Genomic DNA, 27,857 nt, shown 5'->3' on the forward strand with positions numbered 1-27,857 from the left:
TAAATAGTGGTGAACTGGTATACAAGCCTAGAATATTAACTATGAAAAAGTTAATATTTGTTTCTACAAATTGTCATATCAGTTTAAAGATGATTCATTAACACCATTATATTTTTGCAGTTAACCACAAAAGTTTCTTTTACCTTTGGCTGATAATTCAAGTGGATATATTTGTCATTGTCCTCTTATAATCAAATATAAAAGAAAAAAATTAATGTGTATTTATTATAATGTTCCAAACAGTCTTTGTGATGTATCAGTAAACTTATTAATTCCCAATTCTGAATATTTCTCCCAAAAGAGATAAAGACCATATGTAAAAGAAACTTTCTAATTATTTTCCAGATATGCATATTATTATTCAGGATTAGGTGCTGGAGTTCTTGTTGCTGCCTATATACAAGTTTCATTTTGGACTTTGGCAGCTGGCCGACAGATTAAGAAAATTAGGCAAGAGTTTTTTCACGCTATTCTACGGCAGGAAATAGGCTGGTTTGATGTCAGTGACACCACTGAACTCAATACACGGCTCACAGAGTAAGTAGATTTTTAACATCACACTTTCATGAAGAAATTAATTTCTAGGAGTTCCCTTGTGGTGCAGCGGGTTAAGGACCTGGCATTGTCATTGCAGTGGCTTGGGTCACTGCTGTGGCATAGGTTCAGTCCCTCACCTGGGAACTTCCACATGTCATGGGTGTAGCATAAAAGGGGGGGGGGAATTAACTGCTAATTGTGTGAAAATTTGTCAAGGGAAAATTTTCAATGAAAAAATAATTTATGAGGTTAAGCATTTGGTGTGTGTTGGGAACAGATCATCTGATGGCCATCTCTAGCATTTAAAGCCTGTGGCACAGTGCCTTTTCCTTACCCGTTCGCTCTTTTTCCTCAGTTATATAGGAAGTGTATGAAGACTGAGGTCACATCCTTTAGTTGTTTATCTCTCAGGAACCTCAGCACAGGCCCAACCGCTTTTACAGTCTCAAGACGGCTGAGTGAGTGAATCAGTGGTTGAATGAATTCTCAAAGAGACTTATCTTAGTACCTGTTGACCCTTCACTTATTCAACAGATAGTTGAGGGACTTTTCAGTGCCCAACACTATTCCAGATGTTTGTGATATACCAGTGAACCAGACACATCTCCAACCTCTTGCTGCTTACCTTCCAGCAGAGGGAGACAGATGATAAGCTTTTTCTGACAGGAGGTGCTGGCAAGAGTGTGGTGTGCAAATGAGGGCGAAGAGGAGGGAAGTCTAGGGCATTTAGTGCCTGGCTGGCCTCCGTGAGGACCTCAGCTTTCATCCTGAGAGAAATGGGCAGCTGTGGATGCTTTTGATCTGAGCAGTAACATGTTCAGACTTCCATTTTTAAATGGTTCACACCAGCTGCTGTACTGAGAGTAGAGGGTTGAGAATAGCACCAGGGTTAGAACCAAGGAGCCAGGCTCCTCATTACTGTTGCCACACCCTTCAGAGCTCCTGCTTTTAAACAGATTGAGTTGTATGTTCAGCATGCTAATGCTTCTCTGTAGGATTAACTGATTGAATGCTATCAACTTACATGGTATCAACTTAGAAGCATGAACTAATCCTGAATTTCTTCCTTTGTACAATATTTAGGTGGGGAAGAATATCATTGGAGAGGCTATGACTGTGAAAGAGGCTTGCAGGAGGCTGAAAGTGTTTTGCCTGTCTCTGTGCTTGTTAGATGTCTGCTTCATCTTTCTCACTGAAGATCTCCTGCCTGTAACCACTTAGGTGTGATCTTTTTTAGTGACATCTCCAAAATCAGTGAAGGAATTGGTGACAAGGTTGGAATGTTCTTTCAAGCAGTAGCCACGTTTTTTGCAGGATTCATAGTGGGGTTTATCAGAGGATGGAAGCTCACTCTTGTGATAATGGCCATCAGCCCTATCCTGGGACTCTCTGCAGCTGTTTGGGCAAAGGTATGTGGAACGTGGGCATTTCCAGTTGTGTTAACCCAGACGGATAGAGTTTTTGTTTTTCAAATTTTTGGCTTTTAGGGCCACACCCCCAGCATATGGAAGTTCCCAGGGGTCGAATCAGAGCTACAGCTGCCAGCCTATGCCACAGTCACAGCAACGCGGGATCCAAGCCACACTACTGCTTACGGCAATACTGGATCCTTAACCCACTGAGCAGGGCCAGGGATCGAACCCTCGTCCTCGTGGATCCTAGTTAGGTTTGTCAGCACTGAGCCACGACGGCAACTCCGGAGTTATTTTCAATATGCAGGATTCTGGTACTTGTGCTTGTGCAGATCTGTGTTAAATTTCGTTTGAAACCACATCCAGAAGCATGTTGTCAATACGGTGCTCTAAGAAGGACATCTTTTTTTTAAATTTTTATTACAGTTGATTTACAATGTTCTGTGAATTTCTGCTGTACAGCAAAGTGACTCAGGACATTTATTTTTAAAGTGATTCAAAAATGTCACAGTTATTAGCTCAATCACAGGTTTTTCACAGTTATTACTGTTATTAGGTAAATCTTCTGGCATACTTAAATTATATATATGGTTATGTCCTCATTTAAGGAAACAATTTTAACATAAAATTTCTCTGAACTATTGCCTGAATATAAAACATTTAAATAACATTTTTATTTGTTCTCTTTATTTTTAATTATCTATGATAGTTAAATGGCACTTTGCCTTTTTTTTTTTTTTTTTTTTTTTTGTCCCTTGTCTTTTTATGTACATACCCACGGCATATGGAGGTTCCCAGGCTGGGGATCAAATCAGAGCTGTAGCTGCTGGGCTACGCCAGATATTCAATATGCAGGATTCTGGTACTTGTGCTTGTGCAGCTCACAGGATCTGAGCTGTCTGCCACCTACACCACAGCTCATGGCAATGCCAGATCCTTAACCCAATGAGGAAGGCCAGGGATCAAACCTGCGTCCTCATGGATGCTAGTCAGGTTTCTGCTGAGCCACAATGGGAACTCCAACTTTGCCAATTTTTGCTTTGCAATAAAATCCACATAACTGGCTCTATTTCAGACACCACTCAGGAGCTGAGAAATTTTACTGGCAATTTTTGCTCATTCTGGGCTTGATGATTTATTTAGTAAACTACCAGCAGCTCTTTTGTTTTGATTCTTCCTTTATACTTTCTCCTGCAACATTTTGTTTAATCATCTTATTATTTGGGAGAATGTCCTGGAATAGGTCTGGAAGTATGGTTTTTATAATAATTAAAAATCGGGACATAATAAAAGAATGGACAGTGAATCCTTTCCAAGCAGTAAGGTTTTATTTTAGCTTATTTTGCAATTAGCAGAGAAAAGAACAGTAGTAGTTGCAGAACTCAATACTGTCCCCAGGAACACTAGAGAATTATGTGTGATTTCCTCTTCCCAACTCCTTTTGCGGAGCATGTCACCAGCATGTCAGATCTAGCCTTTGGAGGCAGTGGAAGCAGCTATTGAATCTGAGGCACTGAGTGTTGTTTGCTTCCTGACCACAGTGTTTGGTAAAGGACACAGTTTGGGAAGAAAAAATAAGTTGAAAGAGATGATCAGACTGTCTTTAAACATTTTTCTGTGTACGATGAATGTTTCTCTTCCATCCAGATACTCTCGGCATTTAGTGACAAAGAACTAGCCGCCTATGCAAAAGCCGGTGCTGTGGCAGAAGAGGCTCTGGGAGCCATCAGAACTGTGATTGCATTTGGGGGCCAGAGCAAAGAGCTGGAAAGGTCAGGAAGGTTCTTTGTCCACTTGTTCAAAGAACCTGCTTTTACATTTTGTTACGTATTCTCTCGTGGTATGTCTACTGCTTTCCCTTACCTAATGTTAACCCCTTATCCACAAAATATAGGCACTCTTTACTAATGGCTGGTGTTTAATGTCAGCTTCTAAAGCAGGGTTCTAACCTTTTTATGTTCCATAGACTCCTTTGGCAGTCTAATGAAACTTAAGGACTTCCTTTTTGGCACATGGAAGTTCCTGGGCCAGGAATAGAACCCGCACCACAGCAATGACAACCAGATCTTTAATTGGCTATGCCACAAGAAAACTCCATGATTTTAAATGCATAAAACAGGAGTTCCCTGATGGCTCAGAAGGTTAAGGATCCTGCCTTGTCACTGCTGTGGCTCTGGTTACAGCTAGGGCACTCATGGGTTCAATTCCATGCCTAAGAACTTCTGCAGGTCTTTGGCATGTCCCCTCCCCCCCACCAAATACATAAAACAAAATAGGTAGGATTACAAAGGAAACCAATTATAGTGAAGTACGGTTATCAAAACATTTTAAAATTATGAGGCAGAAAATACACATCTCTGTATATAACCTATTAAATACTAAGAGCTAACTATGGGTCTAATAACCACTGTAATCTGAAGTAGGGTTGTGAGTAAAAGAAATTTCAAGATATCTGTAACAATTAGAACATGATATGAGGAGTTCCCATTGTGGCTCAGCAGGTTAAGAACCCGACAAGTATCCACAAGGACGTGGACTTGCTCAGTGGGTTGAGGATCCAGCATTGCTGCAAGCTGAAGCGTATGTCTCAGCTACGGCATATGCGGCTGGGATCCCATGTTGCTGTGGCTATGGCATAGGGTGGCAGCTGCACCTCTGTTTAGATCCCCAGCCTGGGAACTTCCATATGCTGCAGGTTTGGTCCTAAAGAGAAAAAAAAAGAAAGAAAAGAACATGATGTGAAAATGATCTGGAATTCTACTGGCAACAAAGTCACAGTTACTGCTAATATTATAGTGATTTGTTGCCTGCATTAATAATTAAAGGAAATGCTGTATTTCAGTTAGAGGTTAGTGAAATCAAATATGTAAATTTTTCTCCCTTCAAGTTCCTTTGCCATGGATTCCAGGTTAGGTACCCCTGCTCTAAAGGAACTTGATAGACAAAAACTTAAATGCCAGAACAAAGCCCCCCTAATAAAGTCTACTCCGATCTATTTAATTGCCCCAACCAGTTTTCTTTAAATAATCCCTTTATATTATAGCTGAAGCATGATTCCATGTAAAGTATTTTCCTTTGCCATTCTAAAGGACTTCTGATACTCACCACTCTTTGAGAGAGAAATTCTCTGGAAATTCTCCAGCCTTAAAAGCAGATGTTCCCTGGGAGTTCCCTGGTGATCTAGCAGTTAAGGATCCAGCATTGTCACTGCAATGGCTTGGGTCACTGTGGCTCGGGTTCAATCCCTGGTCCTAGAACTTCTTCATGCTGTGGGTGCAGGCCAAAAAAAAAGCAAAAAAATTCCCATATCCTCTCTTTTTCATTCCTTCTTTTTTTCTATTCCTTAAGCCCTCTTCAAAACAGCATGTGCCTGGATCTCTAACCTCTTCCTTTTTCTCTCTCGCTGCTGCTTCCTGTACACAGTAGCCCACACAGACCACACTAACCCTCAGTTGGACCTCAGGATGTGAGTGTAATCAGTGCCGCTCCATTAGCTGCAGTAAGCAAGCTGCCCAAGTGAAGGTAATTACAGCATGTCCACCACTGTCACCAGAGCCCCTTGTCACCTTGGGCTGATGTCAGCTGCCCACACCTCTCGACCAGGCTGCCTGGGTGTGCTGGGTGTGACATGCTGGTTGTCTCCTCAAGGACACAGCTTTGCTAAATGAATGCATCACCAACCCTGAGGAAAGAACACTGAAGAGCTGGGTGCTTTAAGTAATCAAAAGACATACATTTTCATGGCAGCATAGATTTTTAAAAAATTAATAAATTCTCAACATCTTATTTGGTTAAACCAAAAGAGATATGATGTCGTTTGTTTTTTGTTAGAAACAGGAACACACTAATGTGTGTGATATTTTCCCCTTAAGTTTCATTGTATAGCCAGGGGATTTTTTTTTTCTTTCTTTCTTTCTTTCTTTCTTTCTTTCTTTCTTTCTTTCTTTCTTTCTTTCTTTCTTTCTTTCTTTCTTTCTTTCTTTCTAGCTAGCCAAAATTAAGTTTTATACACTTTTTGTGTCTAACTTGGAAAGAAAGACTTTTTAAAATTGATGTAAACAAACATTGTTATTTAGCAGAACCATTCTAGACATTTGTATCGTTATGTCAAATCCTAGAAGCCTACTATGAATTTTAGTTAATATTAGAAAATAAGACAGTCAGAGAACAAGCAACACTTAGGAAGGGATTAAATTCTAAAATAATCTAAAAATATAGGAATAGGAATTATCAGGTTGTGCCAACTATGTGCCAGCAGCACCGTACTAACAACTTTCTATAGTTATCTATCAAACTTATGATCATTTTACAAGGTAGGCCTTGGTAACTCCATTTTACAAATGATGAAACTAAAATCTAGAAAAGTTGAGTAAGAACCTGTATCCTCTAAGTAGTGACCACTTTATAACCTTGTACCGTGGCTTAACAGTTGTAGGTCAGCCCAGTTGAAAACAAAGCAAAACAAAATCAGAACCAAAGCTAAACAAAAAAGCAAAGCCCCAGCCCAGTTGAAAACAAAGCAAAACAAAATCAGAACCAAAGCTAAACAAAAAAGCAAAGCCCCAAATATAAATAACCAAACAAGTAAAATTTCTATCTCTCATCTAATGGGGCAGCAGAGAGAGGGTTTTCTTTTCTCTAGAGAGGAAAAATTGAGCTGTATTAAGAATCTGTTTTAAGAGTTAGTATTTACATTTCGTAATGTACTTTTATAGTATGTACATTTACATTTATATCCAAATAATATTTACATTTTGAGGTCTTTCCTAATTGGCTTGGTTTCTCTTCTTTCACCTTAACCTTGACTTATGGTGCTGGCCATGAAAGTGATGGTGAGGTTCTCCCAGGATTGAAACGTCAGTCCTGGAATGGCCATGGGAACATTAGTGGGACTGGTAGGGACTGAGGGAGATGGATCCAGGCCAGTAAAAAAAAGGCTTAGATCAGCTCTAGTTCCAGCTGATCCTGAATCAGTTCAATTCGCAAGAAGCCGGGTCTCTCACCAGGGGTTTCTTACTTTGATGGCTTTGTGCCTTAAACCTCCAATTATCCAGGAATTGAGTATGATTCATATTTTGGGTTGTTTTCTCATTATAATGTGTTCCCCTCATTTTCTGGTAGGTATCAGAAACATCTAGAAAATGCCAAAAAGATTGGAATTAAAAAAGCTATTTCAGCAAACATCTCCATGGGCATTGCCTTCCTATTAATATATGCATCATATGCGCTGGCCTTCTGGTATGGATCCACTCTAGTTATATCAAAAGAATACACTATTGGAAATGCAATGACAGTAAGTCATTTTCCTAATATTTATGAAGAACCTGAAAATATTGTTTATCCATCTACCTTTTCTTTATTTTCCTCCTTTTCTAAGGATGAGCCATGATTATAGGCTTTTTTCTTTTGGTAAATCTTTGCTCTATCCTGTGGGAGGAGCTGGCCTTCTAGAATAAACAGGGCAGAATTATGAGTGGGGGAAAGGAAAAAGCATGTAGTTAGACCAATTGAGAAACATATGCAACATATAAATAAATAAAAATTGAATAAATTTATGAATGAACAACTATGGATTGGAACCATCTTTGTTCTGCCTATGATTTTTATTGTATAAGAAAGTAAACATTATTATTATTATTTTTGCTTTTTAGGGCCACACCCATGGCATATGGAGGTTCCCACGCTAGGGGTCTAATTGGAGCTGAAGCTGCAGCCTACACCACAGCCACAGCAACACCAGATCCTTAACCCACTGAGTGAGGCCAGGGATCAAACCCGCAACCTCATGGTTCCTAGTTGGATTCATTTCTGCTGCACTACAAAGGGAATCCAGAAAGTAAACATTATTATAGATAAGTCATAGTGTAAAAGAATGTTAAATTTACATAATCTAAAACATTTATTGGAAATAAAAGATGAAAAGATATTTTAGTTTGTTTTTCTTTTTCAAAATGAAAATAGCTTCACTCATGATTATAAAAATAATATATCAGAGTTCCCACTGTGGCATGGTGGGTTAAGAATCTGACTGCAGCAGCTCAGGTGGCTGCAGTGCAGGTTGGATACCCAGTCTGAGGCAGTGGGTTGAAGTATCTGGCATTGCCTCAGCTGGCCCGGGGAATCCCTGGCCAGTGAGTGAATTGCTGTATGCCGAGGATGTGGCCATAAACTCAAAGTAAAATTTAAAAAAATAAAAATAATATATGCTAGCTACACAGAGGATTCAAATATTGAGCGTTTGTTTGTTTGTTTGTTTTTTCTTTTCTTTTCTTGGGCCATACCTGAGGCATATGGAGGTTCCCAGGCTAGGGGTCTAATCGGAGCTGAAGCTGCTGACCTACGCCAGAGCCACAGCCACAGCAATTCGGGATCCGAGCCGCATCTGCAATCTACACCACAGCTCATGGCAATGCCGGATCCTTAACCCACTGAGCGAGGCCAGGGATGGAACATGAAATCTCATGGTTCCTAGTCAGATTCGTTAACCACTGAGCCACAACGGGAACTCCCAAATATTGAGTTTTAAATATTGGATTAGGAGTTCCCGTCGTGGCTCAGTGGTTAACGAATCTGACTAGGAACCATGAGGTTGTGGGTTCGATCCCTGGCCTCGCTCAGTGGGTTAAGGATCTGGCTTTGCCGTGAGCTGTGGTGTAGATTGCAGATGCGGCTCGGATCCCGAATTGCTGTGGCTGTGGCTCTGGCGTAGGTCAGCAGCTTCAGCTCCGATTAGACCCCTAGCCTGGGAACCTCCATATGCAGCGGGAGCAGCTCTAGGAAAGGCAAAAAGACAAAAATAAATAAATAAATAAATAAATAATGGAAATTATTTAGAGTTACTTGTGATCTAATAATCTTTATATACTTAATGACAGCTTTGGTGTCTTTCTTCCAGATCATTTTTAATATATAGATATATATTTTTTTTCAAAATTGGTACTGTAATATGCATACCTTTTTGTAAATTTTTTTTTTTATAAACCAGCCACATCTTGTGACCTTCTTGCCATGTCAGTGGCGATCAGGACAGCATGTAACTGCTGTTCAACTGGCAATCTTTTAAAATCCGCATTTCCCTGTGTTTCTGACAGAGGACTCTGAACACAGCTTGGGCCCTTGATGATGGCCTGGGGACATTATGAAAATTTATCATCTCAAAATGTCCTCTGGGGTGGAACCTTCAGACTCCATCAAGGTGTTGAGATATGTTTGGCTGGATGAGCTTTCTTCATTGCTGGGTCTATTCTTTCTCTTTTGGTCTCCTTTCTGGCAGTCAGCCTGAGCTCCTCACCTGTCTCCCCACCACTTCCTTCCTCATTTGCTGAATTTTACGAAGAAGGCAGATTGAATCCTGACTCTGCTCTCCACCCTTTGTGAAGTATGCTTCCTCTCTGGCCTGCTCTCCCCATGGGTAGTATGTGGACAGTGACTTCCCAGGAGGGCTGCAGGGTGGTGCTCTCGACGCAGGGAGAGCAGTGATGCTCTCTACAGAAGGACCAAGGGCTCTTGTGCATTGACCTAATAATGTTGATTTTGGTAAAGACACTTTTGCTTCCTTTCTTCTTGGTTCTTCTTTGTATTGCAGACAGTTATAGATATCTGAGTTCTGGGTATGTGAAGTGTTATTGTTACCATTTTCTGAGGAAAGCCAAATTATAAGTAGGCCTTTCACCATGCCCAGGGAGAAAGGACTAATTTCTTTTCATTTATGTTTTCCTTGGTTCACTTATGCTAATTATCTGGATTCCTGAAGCTATATTCTTGGTTTTTCTACATCAATTTATTTTCTTAGTGAAAAGAATAAAAAGGGAAATGTGTTAACTTTGTTTAACTGTAGTACAGAATAGTTGTGTAAAGGAATTAATAATCTCAGGTGTGATTTCGTGTTTTAAAATATGTGATCTATTACTTTTTGTATTAAAAATCTTACCAAAATATGTACATAAAATGGTACTTTTGAAGGAAAATTTCATGGGGCCAAAATCTACCATGTTTCATTTTGAATATTCTGTGTAATTCCATGCACAGTTAGAGAAAATCATATAGGACTGGATAATAAGACTGATGGAAAATGTTTTCCTCTGCTGACAGTAGCTTCAGAATCAAGGAATTAAGTGAAAAATTTTTCAGTAGACGTCCAGGAGAAGAGCAAGAGATAGTTTGGCAAGCTAGACAAAAAAAAAAATTTTTGAGGTTGAAGAAAACATTTGTGCAATAAAATACCATATTAATGTTGTCAATTTTGCTTTTTCGCTGAAAAAATTTTAAAGCATCCAACCTAAACTTGATCGTTTAGGTAGTGTGTGATCCAAACAAATCATATCTAAAAGAATGATAGACACCAGAGTGGGGGCTTATCACTTTTCCTTGTGTTCTTTTGCTCAGGTCTTTTTCTCAATCCTAATCGGAGCCTTCAGTGTTGGACAGGCAGCTCCCTGTATTGATGCTTTTGCCAATGCAAGAGGAGCAGCATATGTGATCTTTGATATTATTGATAATGTGAGTCATTTATTATTTTAATGCTGAAAAAATTCTTTGAGGCTTAGATAATCTGGGTTTAGATTAAATGTCACCTGAAAATTAACTGTGTGAAATGAACCTCTCAGTATTGAATGAAAAAAAATGCCCCTTCTTAATATTTCTGCAAGTCTATCTTTACATAATCAGGTAACACTGATCTCATTTTGAGAAGGTACATCTGTGCTAGTGTGCTATTGGGCTCAAAGCAAAGATGTCTGTCTTCCTAGTTTTTCTCCTTTTCTCTATCATTTTGTAGCCAGGCTGAGAATATTATGATTTGTGTGTGGGTGGAAAAATTATTGGTGGGACCAAAATTGGTAGTATGTTTTGCCGTGGGTTGCCCTCTTCAAAAAAATGATCACTGTATGTATGGTATAATTTTGAATCAACTATATTGAATAGGTTGTACTGAATGCAGTGAAAAAAAAGAAAATAGTTTTGATATATTAAAACACAGAGAAAATGCAGACTAGATAACTGAAATGTGATTGTTTAATCCAAGCAATTCCTGTTTCATTAATCGAAGTCATGAGAAAATTGTTCAGCTTCTGCTTATATTGAAAGTTTACGTTATTCCTAAATAACTTGGCTCTAACCAGTTCTTCAATCTTCTCAACCCAGTCCATTACATTTACTGTTTAGGAATAAGTTAATTTTCACTAAATGCAAAAATATCTGGATATGTCAATTATAGCATTTTTATCGCAGTTGTATAAACATGTATATTTTACAGAAAATTTATGAGGATATACCAGCGAAATAATATATGAAATTAAATGAATATATCCCTTATGTACTTTTCAAGAAAAGCCTATTTTCTGAGAAGGAATATTTCCTTAAGTACACACACAAACTCAGACAGTCTTCAACTTGTGTTCTGTCTCATATGAGGGGAATTATGCCATTCTGGGTCCTATTTTTGGAATTTGCTAAAGCACATTCCTTAAGAATGCAATTGTTTGTCCTATGATGGAATAGTCACTGGATTTTGTTTTATTTAGAATCCTAAAATTGACAGTTTTTCAGAGAGAGGATACAAACCAGTCAACATCAAAGGGAATTTGGAGTTCAGTGATGTTCATTTCTCTTATCCAGCTCGACCTAATGTCAAGGTATTGTAAGTAATAGTTACAGGAATTCTCATTCACATTGATTGTTTAATCACATTGATATGTATGTACTTTTTCCTTTTGGGGTTAAATTCCCTTATTTGATTTTTTTTTTCAAATTTAAAATTGGATCACATTACTCCTCTTTTAGGCTTTTGATGTGAAATGTGTTCTTTTTCCTTTCTTTTCCCTCTTAGATCTTGAAGGGCCTCAACTTGAGGGTAGAGAGCGGACAGACGGTGGCCCTGGTTGGGAACAGTGGCTGCGGGAAAAGCACGACGGTTCAGTTGATACAGAGGCTCTATGACCCTGATGGGGGTATGGTAAGTGGGAAGAACCACATTCTCCAAAGTGGGAAGTCAGCTACCAATAAGCCCTTTGAAAATGTTTTTTTATTTTTAGTAACAAATTTGCATGTGAATCTAATTTTGGTAAAAAGATTACAGAATTGCCATGCATCTGGGTAATGCCTTCAAGCCCTTGGGCTGTTTTAACAAAAGTATTCATGATAAAATCCAAAGAAGCTGGACAATGCTTTCCCCTGTCCCAACTAAGCTGTTCATAGCCCACTAGATCACTGGAAAAGAGTCATGCAAACCACTGAGAGCATTATTTTCAATGATGCCACTGGGTTTGGTCAAAAATATTCCATACAACAATTGTTTACAGCCTGGCGTTCAGGGTCACAAGAAGTCTTAGAACAGTAATAAAATTCATCAAAGACAGTTGAGTTTTCTTAAGTGTTGGAATATCTGGAGGGGAAAGTGGGATAGTCTCTAAGAAACGTCTGGTGATGTGGGGAAGAATAATAACCTAGGGTGTATTTTTTGCCCATATAAAAAAGTTATAAATCCAAATTTGCAGAAATGTCACAAGCAGGGAACTCACATGTACTCTTTGCTCAGATTCACTAATGGTTTGTATTTTGACCCAGTTGCCTTATTATCCTCTTTCCCACTGCATGTTCATGTGTATGTATCACACACTCACACATACATACATACATGCATATTTTTTTCTGAACCTTTGAGAGTGAGTTAAAGATATCATGCCCCTTGACCCCTATGTACTTCAGAATATATTTTCTGAGAAGACATTGTCTTACATAATCACGAAACAGTCATCAAAATCAGTATCTTTGACATTAATACAATACTAGCCCATAGTATTTATTCAAATTTCCTCAGTTGTACCAACTTTAGGACTTTGAATTTACATGATCTTGAAATGTAATCCAACAATCATGAAAACAGAAGTTTACAAGTTACAAAGAAAAGCAAAAAGCATCAAAAGGCATTGAGATTCAATAGCGATTGCAAGAATGAATACAAAATTTTCCAGGATACACAAAGTATTTGTTAATTTTTTTTATAAAATTAGCAAACTGTCTTTGAAAAATCTGATATTACTGAGGAGAAATATAAGCCCATCCTCATTTCCTAGAGAAAGTCTAGGTTGGTTCAAGTGTAAACAGTTTTATTTATTTTTACAAAAGAACCTAGTAAATGCTAACCACTGTGAATAGCATTTGAAAACATCTTATTTTAAAAATTATTGAAGTAATACATTTTTTAAGAAAAAAATACATGTCAGCAGGAAAAAAAATCTCTTCAGAAATTCTGCAACTTAGAGATATTCACAGTTCATACAGTGACCTAGCAATTTTCTACTGTTGAAATAATAGAAGAAATGCCTAGTGGTACTGTTGACCAATTCTGTCTTTCCTTAAACCTCTCTCCAATAAAAATCAGTAAAATTATAATAAAAGAAAGCAGTACATTAGACTAAATAATTTATATATATATAAGAAAGCTATTATGTGTAATATTTTAGAAATTAATATAGCTAGGATATGAACATGCAGATCACTCACAAAGAAATCTAGATTTGTAATACATTTCAGGATATGTTCAGCCTCACTTATAATTATATACAAATTAAAACAAATATAACATACTACCACACACTTATTAAGTAGGAAAAAAACATTAAAATGATAAAACTCAGAGCTAGTAAATTACAGTGGGGCAGATATATTTATATATTCCTGCTGATGTAAATTATTAAAATCTTTTTAGAGGGTTGTTCATTCAGCCTTTATTCAGCAAATAATAAATGCCCAACATATACCACACATTGTACAGATGAATCAGTTGTTATGGGGGGGGGAGGAAATAAATCACACCCTTCATCCTGGTAATTCTCTGCTTTTACAAACATTCTTCAGTGTCCCATGAAGGAAGCCAAATATTCAGCAGGTGGGACATGCTAAAGTATGGTGTGTTATATACCATCATAATGCCATCAAAATGATATGTAGACCAGATAGGTAAATGGATATTTTTAGTCAAATATGATAATGGTAAGCAAAAATAATAGCTATGACAAAAATATACAACTCAGTATATCATGACTAATGGAGAATAATCCATCCATGAAAAAACTGTATATGTGAGATAATAAATATCAAAAGAGAGAATACACTTTTTATTTTTATTTAGTCTTGCACATTGCTGTTTCTTTCCTATTCTCCTTTCTAACCACTGAAATAAGTTAAATATTAGCTTTTTTTGGTAACAAATTAAAGAGACTTGATGTTTTATACGTCAGATGATTTAAAATATTTACGGAAATATTTCTTTTTTTTCAGGTTACCATCGATGGGCAGGATATTAGGACATTTAATGTAAGGTATCTGAGGGAAATAATTGGAGTGGTGAGTCAGGAGCCAGTGCTGTTTTCTACCACAATTGCTGAAAATATTCGTTATGGCCGTGGAAATGTCACCATGGATGAAATAAAGAAGGCTGTCAAGGAAGCCAATGCCTATGAGTTTATCATGAAATTACCACAGGTAAAACCTCTGTTATGCAGTTACCCTTAAAATTAGAATCTTTCCTCGTGCAACTGTGTTCTTTCTTTCAAAGTTTAAGCTAATGTTTGAAAACAGATGCATTGTTGTCCAACTTTGTTAGGTAAGTCCCTTGAATTATGCAGTTGGAGGGTTAAGGAGTATAGCCTGGTATACAAATCCTATAAAATTTTGTGCAGAGTATGTGTTAGCAGTTTTTTAGAATTCAGTATTATTTATTATAACTTGTGACGCATTGCAGTAGTCCAAATGAAGCTCCGTGTTGTCTTCCTGAATTTCTAGACTCCATAGGTTTTTCTATTTGAAATACTGCAAGAGCTCCACCATGCTTTTTGTTGTAGAAATTTGACACCCTGGTTGGAGACAGAGGGGCCCAGCTGAGTGGTGGACAGAAGCAGAGAATCGCCATTGCTCGGGCCCTGGTTCGCAACCCCAAGATCCTCCTGCTAGACGAGGCAACGTCAGCACTGGACACGGAGAGTGAAGCTGAGGTACAGGCAGCTCTGGATAAGGTCAGTGGACTTTAGACACCTGAAGGACCAACCATCTGAAATTTTGTTGCAAATTCTTGTTAGGACTTTGGGAGTCTAGATTTAAAAGCATCAATGTGAGAGCCTCTCTCCTGTGGGGCTTTCTTGATTTCTCCTGTCAGCACGCATTGCAGAGAGAGGTGGGCAGCCCATTAACTGCCTTGCTTTGACTGAGGTGCAATAAGCCCCAGTCCAGAACTCTGCAGTGCGTCACTTAGCTTGCTTTTTTCTTGCACATAGGCTAGGGCTTGATCAAAAGTCGTTGTAGTAATTGCACACAAAAAAAGTCTCATTACCTACCCTGTAGTCCAGCTGAAAAAAAGGCTCAAAATACTTGCCTTATTTTGCAGGCAGTACCTCATCTTTATCTATACATGAAAGTGAATGGATGCTTTTCTGGAAATAAGGTTCAACTTGCATATTCGTCTAAGCATTTAAATAAGCGACATATTTTAGGGCTGCTGAGCTCATGGGCCTGGCTCAGATGTTTCTAAATCTCTCACTTGCTGAGTCCAGCACTTCAGGGTAATGGGAGATCCTGAAAGAGGGATGGCGTGGTATTACAAAACACACAAGACTCTTTTACAGTTAGAAAGTGGGGGACCAGGAGGTCTGGAGAACCTCTGGAGAACAAAGGCGCTAGGCTTTAGCCCTCAGGACTTTTATTAAGGAAGGTGATGAGGTTAGTGGGATTAAGGAAGGTGATTAGTGGGCAAGACAAAACTATCTCTTAGTGATATCAAAGAGGCATATCCTTAGGACATAGTGCAGCTGTTTAAGAATAGCATGATTAATGCAAAAGTCCTTTATCTTGTCTTTGACGGAGACCCTGTACTTGAGAACTCTGCATGGCATACATGCTTTTCTGGCTTTGCCACAACACCAAGTTTGCTTTCTGTAGAGTTCCGCAGCTCAGTGGTCTCCAACACTCACTACCATCTTTACTAAATTGAAGTTTCACAGGAAGACCCACTTTCAAGGTCAATGCTGATGTCGTCTGCAATAACAACAGTATAAAAACTAGAGTCAGATGGCACCGTGTAAAAATGGGTTTCAAATACATAAATATCATAAATATATTTGATTTGAGAGGCTTTAGTAATAAAATGTACAAATTATTTGTCTTTCCACATTGCCTCCTGAAATTTTATTGACCAATTTTATTTTATTTTTTGACTTTTATTGAAATATAGTTTATTTACATTGTGTTAGTTTCAGGTATACAGCAAAGTGATTCAGATATATATATGTACGTATATTCAGATGTATATATCTCCTCTTGAAATTTTAGCAATGAGCTTTATGAACCTTATTTTCTCAGGAAAATTTATACTTGAATCCTAAATAAACACAACTGCCTTCTGTGCTATAAACTGTAGTTGTCATGCTTCTTGGTTTATCAGATTAATATTTTGGCTTATTTTATATAATGTAATTTAATAATGAGAGATTATGATAATTATTCCTTACTAATTTTATACTGAATTATATTGCTTTCATGTATATTGTCTCATGAAATTTCATGTATATTAATAGATTGGTATTAAGGAACCAATCTATAATCCATAGGAGACTTGTGTTTGGTTGGTTCATTAGAAATTATTTCAATCAGGAAATCATAAAAATAAATGCATGCATAAATTAAACAATTAATTTTAACTTATGCACAAATGGGCATTCATGTGTCAAAATAGATTTTTTAGCATAAAGTTAGGTTAGGATAAGAGAGAGATTGATGGGGAAAAAAGTTCTATTCAGCCCTAGGTGACAGGTCTCAACACTTGAGGATACAAACATTCAATAGACCAGCCCTTGCTGTACCAAAACAACAGAATTGTTGGAAATGTTGTTTTTCATGATATGAATTCTTTTTTTCCTTTTTTCAAAACTTTTTTTGGCCATGCCCATGGCATGCAAAAGTTCCTGGGCCAGAGATCAAACTCGAGCCGCAGCTGTAACCAGAGCCACAGCAGTAACAATGCCAGATCCTTAACCCACTGAGCCACGAGGGAGCTCCTCATGATATGAATTCTGTCAGCTAAAGTCATAGCCTTACAAGTTTTAATTCATATTTGGATAAATTACTTCACTCAGTTTAGTAATTTGTGTTCTTTAGGGTTATGGCCCATTCCTCAGTTGATAGCTGACAGGAGTTCCCATTGTGACTCAGTGGTTAACGAATCCGACTAGGAAGCATGAGGTTGCAGGTTCCATCCCTGGTCTTGCTCAGTGGGTTAAGGATCCGACGTTGCCGTGAGCTACGGTATAGGTTGCAGACTCAGCTCGGATCCCGTGTTGCTGTGGCTGTGGTGTAGACCGGGGGCTACAGCTCCGATTCAATCCCTAGCCTGGGAACCTCCATATGCCGTGGGAGCGGCCCAAGAAATGGCAAAAAGACAAAAAAAAAAAAAAAAAAGCTGACAAACCACTCACAAGTTTTTTTTAAATCTCCGATAAAAGCCCTTAGCAGCTTGGGTAAAAGCACAGGCTGTGGTGCCAGACAGGCTAAGTTTGGGGTCCTGGCTCTGTCCCTTTCTAGCTTCATGACTTTGGGCAAATTAACCAACCTCTCTAAGCCTGAGATCCTGCAGAAGTAATTAGGGAGGAGGGGAGAAATAATGTGTAGGATGACGGAAAAAATTAAATGAGATACTGCCTGTAAAATTTTGAGCATGTACCTTGCATACAGGAAACAATGCTATTACTGTGGTGATTACCATTACCATGATTGTTATTAATTGCATTGATTGCTGAATGGGTTACCTATCACTACATAACAAACCATCCTAAATTCAGACTTAAAACAATAATTCTGTGGATTGACTGGGTGGATCTTCTGCTGTTCTTACCTGCGCATATAAGCGTATTTACTTGGAGGGTTGACTTAGCAAAAATGGTCCAAAATGGCCTCACTCATATGCTGGCCATTGGTTAGGCATACCGTGTGGCTTCTTGTACTCATCTTATACTCACTCATGCAATAGTCTAACCATGCTTCTTTACACAAAAGTCTTAGGCCAGTGTATCCAGAGGCAGAAGCTATAAAACATCTAGAGGCTTAGATTCGAGAACTCGTACAATATCACTTTTACCACACTCCTGATCGCAGATAGTAACAAGGCTATCCTACACTGAAGGAGTAAGAAAACAGATTCTGTTTCTTGGTGGGTGAGCTGTAAAGAATCTGTGACCATATTTAATCTATCACAGCATACTCTTTGCCACAATTATTTACATTTCTCTCAAGTGCAAAATAAATTCACCTTTTCCTAAGACATTCAAAATGTTTGTACAGTTATGACATCAGGTTCAAAGTCCAGTATCTGAGGATCTGTAGGTGATACAGATACGGATGAGATTCTTCATGTTAAGCGAATCTTGATCTAGGGAACTATGAGCTAAAGAGATGTTATCTTCCACACATATACCCAAAAACAATGGTATGCAGAGACAGGCTAATTATAACAGATACTCCTGTTCAAAAAGGAGAACAACGGAGTTCCCTGGTGGTTTAATAGTTAGGGCTTGGTACTTTGACAACTGTGGCCCAGGTTCAATCCCTGGTCTGGGAGCTAATATCCCACATCAAGCTGCTGCACACTATAGCAACAAAACAAAACAAAAACAGGAAGCAGTAGCAGTTATTGATCCATAGCATTTCTGAAATGTATTCAGGTGCATGTTACCAGTGGGAAAGGGAGCATTCGTTGATTAAGGCCCAGTGCTACCTCCTGACAGTGGGTTCCCTAGTCCATTGTTCCTGGTTTGTAGATCCACCCCCGGGGCTCTCAGATTCTTCCCCTGAGAGCTTTTTCCTCTTGCATAAGAAATGGCCCATGTCTGCAGCTGAATAACTTCCTCAGCTGGCTTTCTCTCCAAAGAAATTTGAGACCCAGAGGCCTCTTTACATTTTATGTTTTCTTAATTCTCTTTTAGTCCAAGTGGATGAACTCTCAAAACTTTGTGAGTTTGCTTTGAATCTGAATGTGGTTCACTCAAGCCCTGTAAGCTACATCTATTATTTTTTTCAGGATAAGCCTCTCTCTACTTTGGATTGCTTATGAAGCTGCCGTTAGAAAACCCTTAAGAGTCTTAAAAGCCCTTTTATGTAGCTGAGAGTGTATTTTAGAATTTGCCTTGTCTTTAAGAGATTTTAACAAAAAATCCGATACCTACATCCTAGTATGACCTTTGGCCTCATTTCCCTGGATGGCTGACAATTCATTTTCCAATCGAGCAAGTACTGGGTCTTCTATGTTGCCTCTAAATTCACTTTGCAAACAAAATGGCTTCTTCTTCAGTTCATCATTCTCTTCCTATACCTAACTGTATACAGCCTTGTGCTTTCATTCAATGTTTTACTTAGAGATCCTTAGCCAGATGTCCAAGTTCATTAGGTAAAATATCTGTGTTCCCAGTTAGTACATGGAACAACTTTTCCAATTATTCTGAGGTTGCATAACTGATCACTGCCTTTTCAGCCTCTAATAGCAATTTCCTGACTTGCCTTTCCATCTCCATTTGCAGTAACATCACCTCCCTTCCAGCCACTGCCTTCCACACAGATCCCAAAGTGTTGTTTAAAACCAACACTTAGTGGGTTGGCAGGTGTGATTCCTCTGTTGGTTTTCCCTAGTCTCCCCAGGCAACTACTCTTCACTCAGGGCCAGCTGGACTAGAATGTTCAAGATGGCCTCTCTCATGTTCCTGGCAGGTGGCTCTTGCGTGGGGCAGCTCAGTTTTCCTGCATGAGGCATCTCATCTCAGATAGACTAGATAAGCTTCCTTTCCAGGTAGAATTCAAAGATGGCAAACACACAAGCTATAAAGCCTCTTGAAGCCTATGCTTCGGAAATTGCACAAGCATTAATTCCTTCACATCTTTCAGTCAAAACACGTTACAAGTTCTGCCCAGATTTGAGGAGGTGGAAAAATAGACTCCACCTCTGAATGGGAGTGGCTGCAAAGTGTTTATGGCCATGTTTAACCTACCATAGTGGCTGCTGATAGTTTATAATCTGTCCATCCATTATAATCTACCCAAACATTGCAAGATAAACTGATACATTTTTGCAAACAATAAACTGTGTTTTTAAAAGGGAACTCCTTCATTTCTCTACTCCCTGCAATGATACTAGCTAATCAATTGGCTGGTCTGTATAGGTTATAAACCAACTTTCTTTTTGAGAGTGAAAAGTTGAATTTTGTGATTATCTTTCCTCTGAGAAACATAAGGATGTACCATTGTTATATCTACTATTATTCCTCCCTGATTACCTATCCTGGGAGAATACTATTTTCCTTTTGTGGATCCTTTATACATTGATCAGTACCTCTTATGTGGAACCAACTTACTGTACTTAGCTATTTATGTATATGCTTTCTCTTTCCTAGAAAGAATAAACCCCCTAAGAGGCAGAATTAATAAATGGTTCATGTTTGTATCTCTAGAACACCTACTCCAATGCCTTACACATAGAAAAACCTAAATAAATTTTTACTGAATTGATTACTATGGCCTAGCACATTGAGATGATACATAGCTACATTAGGAAAAAAAATTTAATGACCCTATCTGCATTTCATTGAATAGACAGCAACTGTTCATTGAAATAAATAATAGGTTTTCAAATACGAAATCTGTGGGGGGGGTCATTTGTTTATTTGTTCATTTGGGTTTTGTTTTTTTGTTTGTTTGTTTTGGTTTGGTTTTTTTGGCCATGCCTGTGGCATGCAACAGTTCCCTGGCCAGGGATTGAACAAGTGCCCCAGCAGTGACAGTGCCAGATCCTTAACCACTAGGCCACCAGGGAACTCCTCAATATAAGATCTTAAAGAAGAATACAAAAACAGACTTGATATTTTGATTTTTAAAGAAAGTCAATAATCACATAGTTTCAGACCTACACTTATTCTCTCCTACTCATCGTGTTTCCATAATGGAGGAGCAAGAAAAGAACAGAAATGATCCGGAAAAGTTTCATTTTACGCTTTTTTTCTTCAGAAGTTCCAGAAAGGTTAATGGATTCGTACTGTCTTTGTTTAGACCTGCCTTTCATCCCTACACATCCAAAATTTGTAGAAGTTCCAAATTTCTTAATAGTTGGTATCCTTGAGCCTGGGGTATTTATTTGCCAATGTCTTATCATCACTGGGGTGTTAGGGATCTCTGAGAAAATATTTCTTTGCATCAAATACCCTCTGCTCTGGCCAGTATTTCTTGGTCAAGGGTAACAGTTACTGACTTTGAAATTCACAAATACCTACTTTGTTACTCCTGCACACAAATCATTCACTCATTAATCTGATTCCAATTCCTCTGTTTCTTTATGTTGACATAGCATAGCTATTATTATCATAATGATAACAATCACTATTAGCAATTTACTCATCACTGTTAGTATCATGAATATAAGTAGACTGATCAGATTATTTCCTATATGTCTTATCATACATAGACCAAGCCATGCACCTTCCACATCAGTGAATCAGTAAATATTTTTGAATATTTCTTTGGGGCCCATATGCTAAAAAATCAAAAAATAGTCTTGAATGTTGTCCAATGGAGTTATACTTTAGTCTTTCTCTTTATGATTTAACTCATATATTTATTTAAACTCAATTGGTTATTTTAGTGTAAGGACTAAAGTAGAAAGACCACATTATTTTTCCACATGGCTACACTATGAAGTCAGTACCACAGATTACATAATCCACCTTTTCTCTACTGATAGACGATGCATATTTATCATATACTAATTTTAAATGTTTTATGTCTATTTCTGAACTCTATCTTGTTCTATTCATGAATTTGTCTATTCATGTGATAGCTTCCCTTGGATTTTACTGTTTTAATTGCTATAGCTTTTTATGTTATAATATCTGGTGGAAATATTACCCTCTCATTAACTTTTTTTTCAGAATTTTCATGAGTGGCCTTTTAAAAAAAAATGAAATACAATTCGTATACCATAAACTTCATGCTTTTAAAATGTACAGCTCAGAGTTCCCTGGTGGTGTAGCAGTTAAGGATTTGGCATTGTCACTGCTGTGGCTCAAGTTCAGTCACTGGCCCAGGAACTTCCACATGCCATGAGTGTGGCCAAAAATGCTCAATTCATTGGTTTTTAGTATATCCAGAAGATTTTTCAACCATCACCATGATCCTACTGCATAATAGTTACATCATCCCAAAAGGAAACCTGGTACCCATTAACAATCACTCTTAATTCCATCCTCACCCTAGCTCTTGGCAACAACTCATCTACTTTCTATCTCTATAGATTTGCCTACTCTGGACATCTAAGTGGAATACAATGTGTGGTCTTTTGTGACTGGCTTCTTAGCATAAAATTGTCAAGGTTCATCTGTATTAAAATGTATATCAGTATGTCATTCCTTTTTCTGGCCCAATGCTATTCCATTGTGTGGATAGACCACATTTTGTTTATCTTTTGATCGTCTGAGGAACATTTGGATTGCCCTCAATTTTTGGCTATTAGGAATCTAGCCTCTCATTTTTATCATTTTAACTACTTAGGTGAATCGGGCTATACTCTAATAACCATCCTAAGGATGTGGTTTTATTGCCTCAGGGTAGAAGTAGTCTTAAGAAGTTGTTAGCCTCATAAAATTGGGTTGTGAGCATCATTGTACAACTATCAATGTAATAAAATTCATTGAGTAATTAAAAAAAAAAGTTGTTAGCCTCATAGGTTTAGTGAGTATCAAAGGGAGTAACCATTAATAATGATGTAAAGCAAATAGCTTGATGAGCCTTTTCCAGGGTGTAAATGCCTGTTCATAAACCCACCAAGCCAACAACATGTGAGTTCACAGAGCTACTTGGGGGTCGATGTGTAGAGGTCAGCATCCATAAAAATCACCTGAAGCACTTGTTAAAAATCATAGTGACTGGCTCCACTCTAGAGCTTATGGTTCAGATGGTCTTTGAACCATAATTTGAAGCATCCAGATCTCAGGGTACATTTTCCCTGAGGCTGCCAGCATGTAGTCTATCAGAATTATAGTTAAAATCAGGCAGGAATCCTGTGGGAGTGCTCTGGAGAAGGCTGAAAAACTCCCAAACATGCTTCTGCTATAGTCTCTAACCTATCATATAATTCAGATCCAAGGCTCCTCACACAGGTATGAGAACACTTGAGAAAGGTTATAGGCTCCCAGAGTTATCCAAGTTATCCATTCTAATACTGGAGGGGCTGGCCTCCTGTTGGGTCCCTAATTCAAATCTCCTTTTAACCTTTCATAGACAAGCGATGCCTTTGTGTCCTAATCACACGAGGATCCCACCATCAGCAAACACACCATCCAAGTGCTCACTGTGTGATATTTGACAGTTCCTCGACACTGTAACCCTGCTGCCCTCCGTGTTTGTCCTCTTCCTCTTCAGGCCAGGGAAGGCCGGACCACCATTGTGATAGCACATCGTTTGTCTACAATCCGAAATGTAGATATCATCGCTGGGTTTGATGATGGAGTCATCGTGGAGCAAGGAAGCCACAAGGAACTAATGCAGAAGGGAGGGGTGTACTTCAGGCTTGTTAACATGCAGGTATCTGCTTACTGGGAAGTTTTTCTGCTGTTTGCTCCTCAATGGAATATTCTTTACATTATGAAAGTATCGTGCAGCTAACAGCATACTGGGAAATAAGTATCCAGGAAGATGCCTAAAGTATCCATCTCAGACTTTAATTCAGAGTTATTGAAAGAATCTTTGAAGAGAAGGGTGAAGGAGAAGGAAAATAAAAGAAACTGCTAAAAACATTTTGAACTTAATCTTTACAACAGAGCGACAGAGTCAATTGCCTGGGGAATGTGTTCAAACTAACAGGTGCTTTCCGTGGGGAGAGTAGGAAGGATCAGAACGCTGGTAGAGGTGAGAGGGCAGTGCTGGGGTCTCTAGTTGTTGGGGAGGTCCTATGTGAGTTTAAAATGCTTCCCAGGTGATCCTAATAAAACTCATAGCAAGATTCTTGGCTCTAGGAAGTGAATAGTTTGGTTTTTCTTTAAAAAAAAAAAAAACAAAACTCTTCACTTTCTTTTCCCCAAACAAGTGCTACTGATAATTATTGGCTGTCTTATTATTGAACTTTTCTGGGGCTTACTCACTTGAGCAACTTTGCAAAATAACCCAAAAATATTTTATTCTGTAAACGATTCTTAAATTTATAAAAGTATGTTCATTTGCTTTGATATAACGGTAACTAGTATGTACATATTTTTGTTCTTTTTTATTCATATTTCAGATCTACATCATTTGGATACTATCATTTTAATATGTCCTCAGCAATAATTATATTAATGTGTAATAAACAGCTTAATCATTTCTCTAAAGTTGGATACTTGGTTTGTTTCCAGTATTTCTCTATCCTAGGTATTGCCCTTTGGTAGCACGTTTTGGAGGTGGAGAGATCAAAAAAATTAAATAAAGGAGTTCCCATCGTGGCGCAGTGGTTAACGAATCCGACTAGGAACCATGAGGTTGCGGGTTCGGTCCCTGCCCTTGCTCAGTGGGTTAACCATCCGGCATTGCCGTGAGCTGTGGTGTAGGTTGCAGATGCGGCTCGGATCCCGCGTTGCTGTGGCTCTGGCGTAGGCCGGTGGCTACAGCTCCGATTCAACCCCTAGCCTGGGAACCTCCATGTGCCGCGGGAGCGGCCCAAGAAATAGCAACAACAACAAGGACAAAAGACAAAAAAAAAAAAAATTTAAATAAAAAATTTGCTTTGTTTTCTGACGAGTAATTTAACTCCTCTGAGCCTCTATTTCCACATTTGAAATACAAAACCATGTAAGGTCGCTATAAGGTTAAGAAACACCTGAATTTCTTTTTTTTAAAAAAGCACTTTAAAAGGGAGAATTTGGAGTTCCCATTGTTGCTCAGGAGGTTACAAATCCAAGTAGTATCCAGGAGGAGGCAGATTCAACCCCTGGCCTCCCTCAGCAGGTTAAGGATCCAGCGTTGCCATTCATTGTGGTGTAGGCCACAGGTGCAGCTCAGATTCTGTGTTGCTGTGGCTGTGGCATAGGCCAGCAGCTGCAGCTCGAATTCTGCTCCTAGCTCAGGAACTTCCATGTGCTGCAGGTGAGGCCTTAAAAAGAAAAAAAAAAAAAAGGAAATATCTGTTCCTGTATCAGATTGTTTTTTGTTGGGTTATTTGTGATATTCTTCTTATAAGAAATCCTTATATAAAAAGGAAATACTTCTCTTGCATGTATTGGAAGTATTTTTCCTGTTTTATCCTTTAATTTGGTTCCTTGTTTGCCTGATATAAAAGAGCTTTAAAATTTCATGTAATTTAATTTATATGTAATCCCCTCCATATCTTCAGAATTTGGAGTTGTTCTTAGAAAGGATCTTCTCCCATACATCTTTTCAACCTTTTTTGTTTTACTTTTTTACAATTAAATATTTGAATGAGCTGGAGTATATCCAGGTGTAGGAAATAAGGGCTATTGGTTTTCTTTTTTTTTTTTCTTACTTTTTTTTTTAAGGGCTGAGCCTGTGGAAGTTCTCAAGCTAGAGATCAAATTGGAACTGCAGACACCAGCCTACACCACAGCCACAGCAATGCCAGATCCCAGCTGCATCTGCGACCAACTGAATAATGCAGGATACTTAACCCAGTAAGTGAAGCCAGGGATCACACCCAAATCCTCATGGGTTCATAACCCACTAAGCCACAATGGGAACTCCAGGGCTGTTGGTTTTAAATATATACTTTTTTTTTTCTTTGTCTTTTCTAGGGCGACACCTGAGGCATATGGAAGTTCCCAGGCTAGGGGTCTAATCGGAGCTGTAGCCACCGGCCTACACCACAACCCCAGCAATGCCAGATCCGAGCCATGACTGCAGCCAACACCACAGCTCACTGCAATGCTGGATCCTTAACCCACTGAGCGAGGCCAGGAATCGAACCCGCAACCTCATGGTTCCTAGTTGGATTCAGTAACCACTGAGCCAAAATGGGAACTCCTTAAATATATACTTTTTATCAACTGGTGAAAGTGGCTATCTTGGCTTTGGAGCTCCATGACTTCAGCACTCACTAAGTGAGAGCTTTAGGTAAGGCCCCCCCCCCCAAATACTATGAGATAGAGAGAGGGGGTTCTTCATTTGGAGGTAGAAGAAGTCTAAAACCAGAATGGGCTTATTGGAAGCGCTGTCTATTGAGATGGACCCCTTGATAGTATGGACAAGATTATAGGAGAAAAAGATGAGAGAAGGCATTTATGCAGGTGGTTCAGTTTGACATGCCGTGAGCTAGAACTTGGGGGAGCCAGCCTTGAGCATGTGGTGGGGATCCATGGAAGATTTTTGAGCTTGGGTGTTATTTGAGCAGGGCTACCCTTTAGGAAGGTGACTCTGGTAGCAGGGTGGGAGAGGTCGGAAGTGGGGATGGGGGCATCCATGACAAGGCTAAGCCTTTCATCTAGCTTGCGTGTCAGTTGGGTGATGGTATAAAACAGCTCCAGAGGAAAGCAAGTGAGGAAGTGCCCCAAGCAGAGCATATCATTGCAGTGAGGTCCAAGGCACCGGGTGGTCTTCTGTTAGGTGTTGAAAGCACAGGTGGAAAGTTTCGATCAAAGAAGATGCAGGGCTCAAGTTAGACAGCCTTCTGTAGGTGCAGTAAGGCACTAGCCATAGGACTGGCTTTGGGGACAGGACCTGAAGAGGAGGAGCAACAACAGGACAAGACCACAAGTACTGAGGTCCTGGACAAGCCACTTAGATGTGGTGGAAGCAAACAGAGAACAGAGACAAAGGCAGACTCCAGGATGACTGGGTTGATATTTCCTTATCCACTACTGGGCTGAAAGGTCCTTAAATTATCCCTCCTCCTCCCCTTGAAGGAGAGAATTAATCCCAAAGCCAGTAATGAGGCTGAACCCACTGGGCTGGTCACCTGGGGTGAGGTGTGGATGAATCTGAGTAGGACTTTGAGGAAGATGATTGCATTCAGCCAGGCAAGGAAAGCAATTTAATTGCCTCCCATGGGGCGTGACCAGCTTTTCCTTGTTTGTAGCTTTAAAAATGAGCCCTTGATAATGTTTCTATTTATTCTTCTGCCCTTTCATGGTGGTCTCTGACTTGTTCTCTGGATTCTTGCATATTGAAGAAATTCCCTCATACCTGCTGGATGGTGAAAAACCTGCCTTTTAATTTAATTTAATTTAATTTTTTTGTCTTTTTAGGGCCATACCCGCAGCATATGAAGGTTCCCAGGCTAGGGATCTAATTGGAGCTACAGCTGCCAGCCTACACCACAACTCACAGCAATGCCAGATCCTTAACCCACTGAGGAAGGCTAGGGATCAAACCTGCGTCCTTATGGATCTGCGTCCAGATTCATTTCCACTGAGCCACGTTGGGAACTCCCACCTTTTAAATTTTAGACAATACTTTTATATTCCAATTTTCATAGAGTTCAAATTCAATTTGACTTTTCTGTCCTTTGCAACTTTTCTTCCTTGTGTTGGTTGATACACTTCTTGACAGTTTGCAGTGAACCTTGACTGAGAAGGTGTTATGGAACCTAAAAGTCTTGACACATGTGATATTCAAATGGCTCTATGGTTCTAAACTTGGAGACACACACAATTCAACGTCCTGTTCTTCTTTTAGACATCAGGAAGCCAGATCCCATCAGAAGAATTTAAAGTTGCACTAACTGTTGAAAAGCCTCCGGTGGGTTTGGCCCCAGATGGCCAGAAAACTCATTACATATTTAGGAATAAAAGCCTAAGAAATTCACGGAAGTATCAGAATGGCCTTGATGTGGAGATCAATGAACTTGTAAGTTGTTTTTCACTTAAATTTTTAATTGTTTAGTTTTGTTGTTGAAATTCTTAGCCT

At 38.9% G+C, this 27,857-nt stretch overlaps 1 protein-coding gene across 1 annotated transcript in view; it reads left to right on the plus strand.

The window, feature by feature from the left end:
- Positions 1–27,857, plus strand: part of LOC125110806 (phosphatidylcholine translocator ABCB4) — an 85,258-nt gene that overhangs the window by 13,868 nt on the left and 43,533 nt on the right. The window contains exons 4-14 of the mRNA XM_047752405.1: positions 346–537; positions 1,775–1,946; positions 3,597–3,721; positions 7,071–7,242; positions 10,335–10,448; positions 11,471–11,581; positions 11,776–11,901; positions 14,229–14,432; positions 14,792–14,962; positions 23,391–23,552; positions 27,627–27,797. Of these exons, the coding sequence (XP_047608361.1) occupies positions 346–537; positions 1,775–1,946; positions 3,597–3,721; positions 7,071–7,242; positions 10,335–10,448; positions 11,471–11,581; positions 11,776–11,901; positions 14,229–14,432; positions 14,792–14,962; positions 23,391–23,552; positions 27,627–27,797 (1,720 nt within the window). The remainder of the gene's footprint in view (positions 1–345; positions 538–1,774; positions 1,947–3,596; positions 3,722–7,070; positions 7,243–10,334; positions 10,449–11,470; positions 11,582–11,775; positions 11,902–14,228; positions 14,433–14,791; positions 14,963–23,390; positions 23,553–27,626; positions 27,798–27,857) is intronic.

This window comes from Phacochoerus africanus, chromosome 11, assembly GCF_016906955.1.
Source record: "Phacochoerus africanus isolate WHEZ1 chromosome 11, ROS_Pafr_v1, whole genome shotgun sequence".
NCBI classification, from domain to species: Eukaryota; Metazoa; Chordata; class Mammalia; order Artiodactyla; family Suidae; genus Phacochoerus; species Phacochoerus africanus.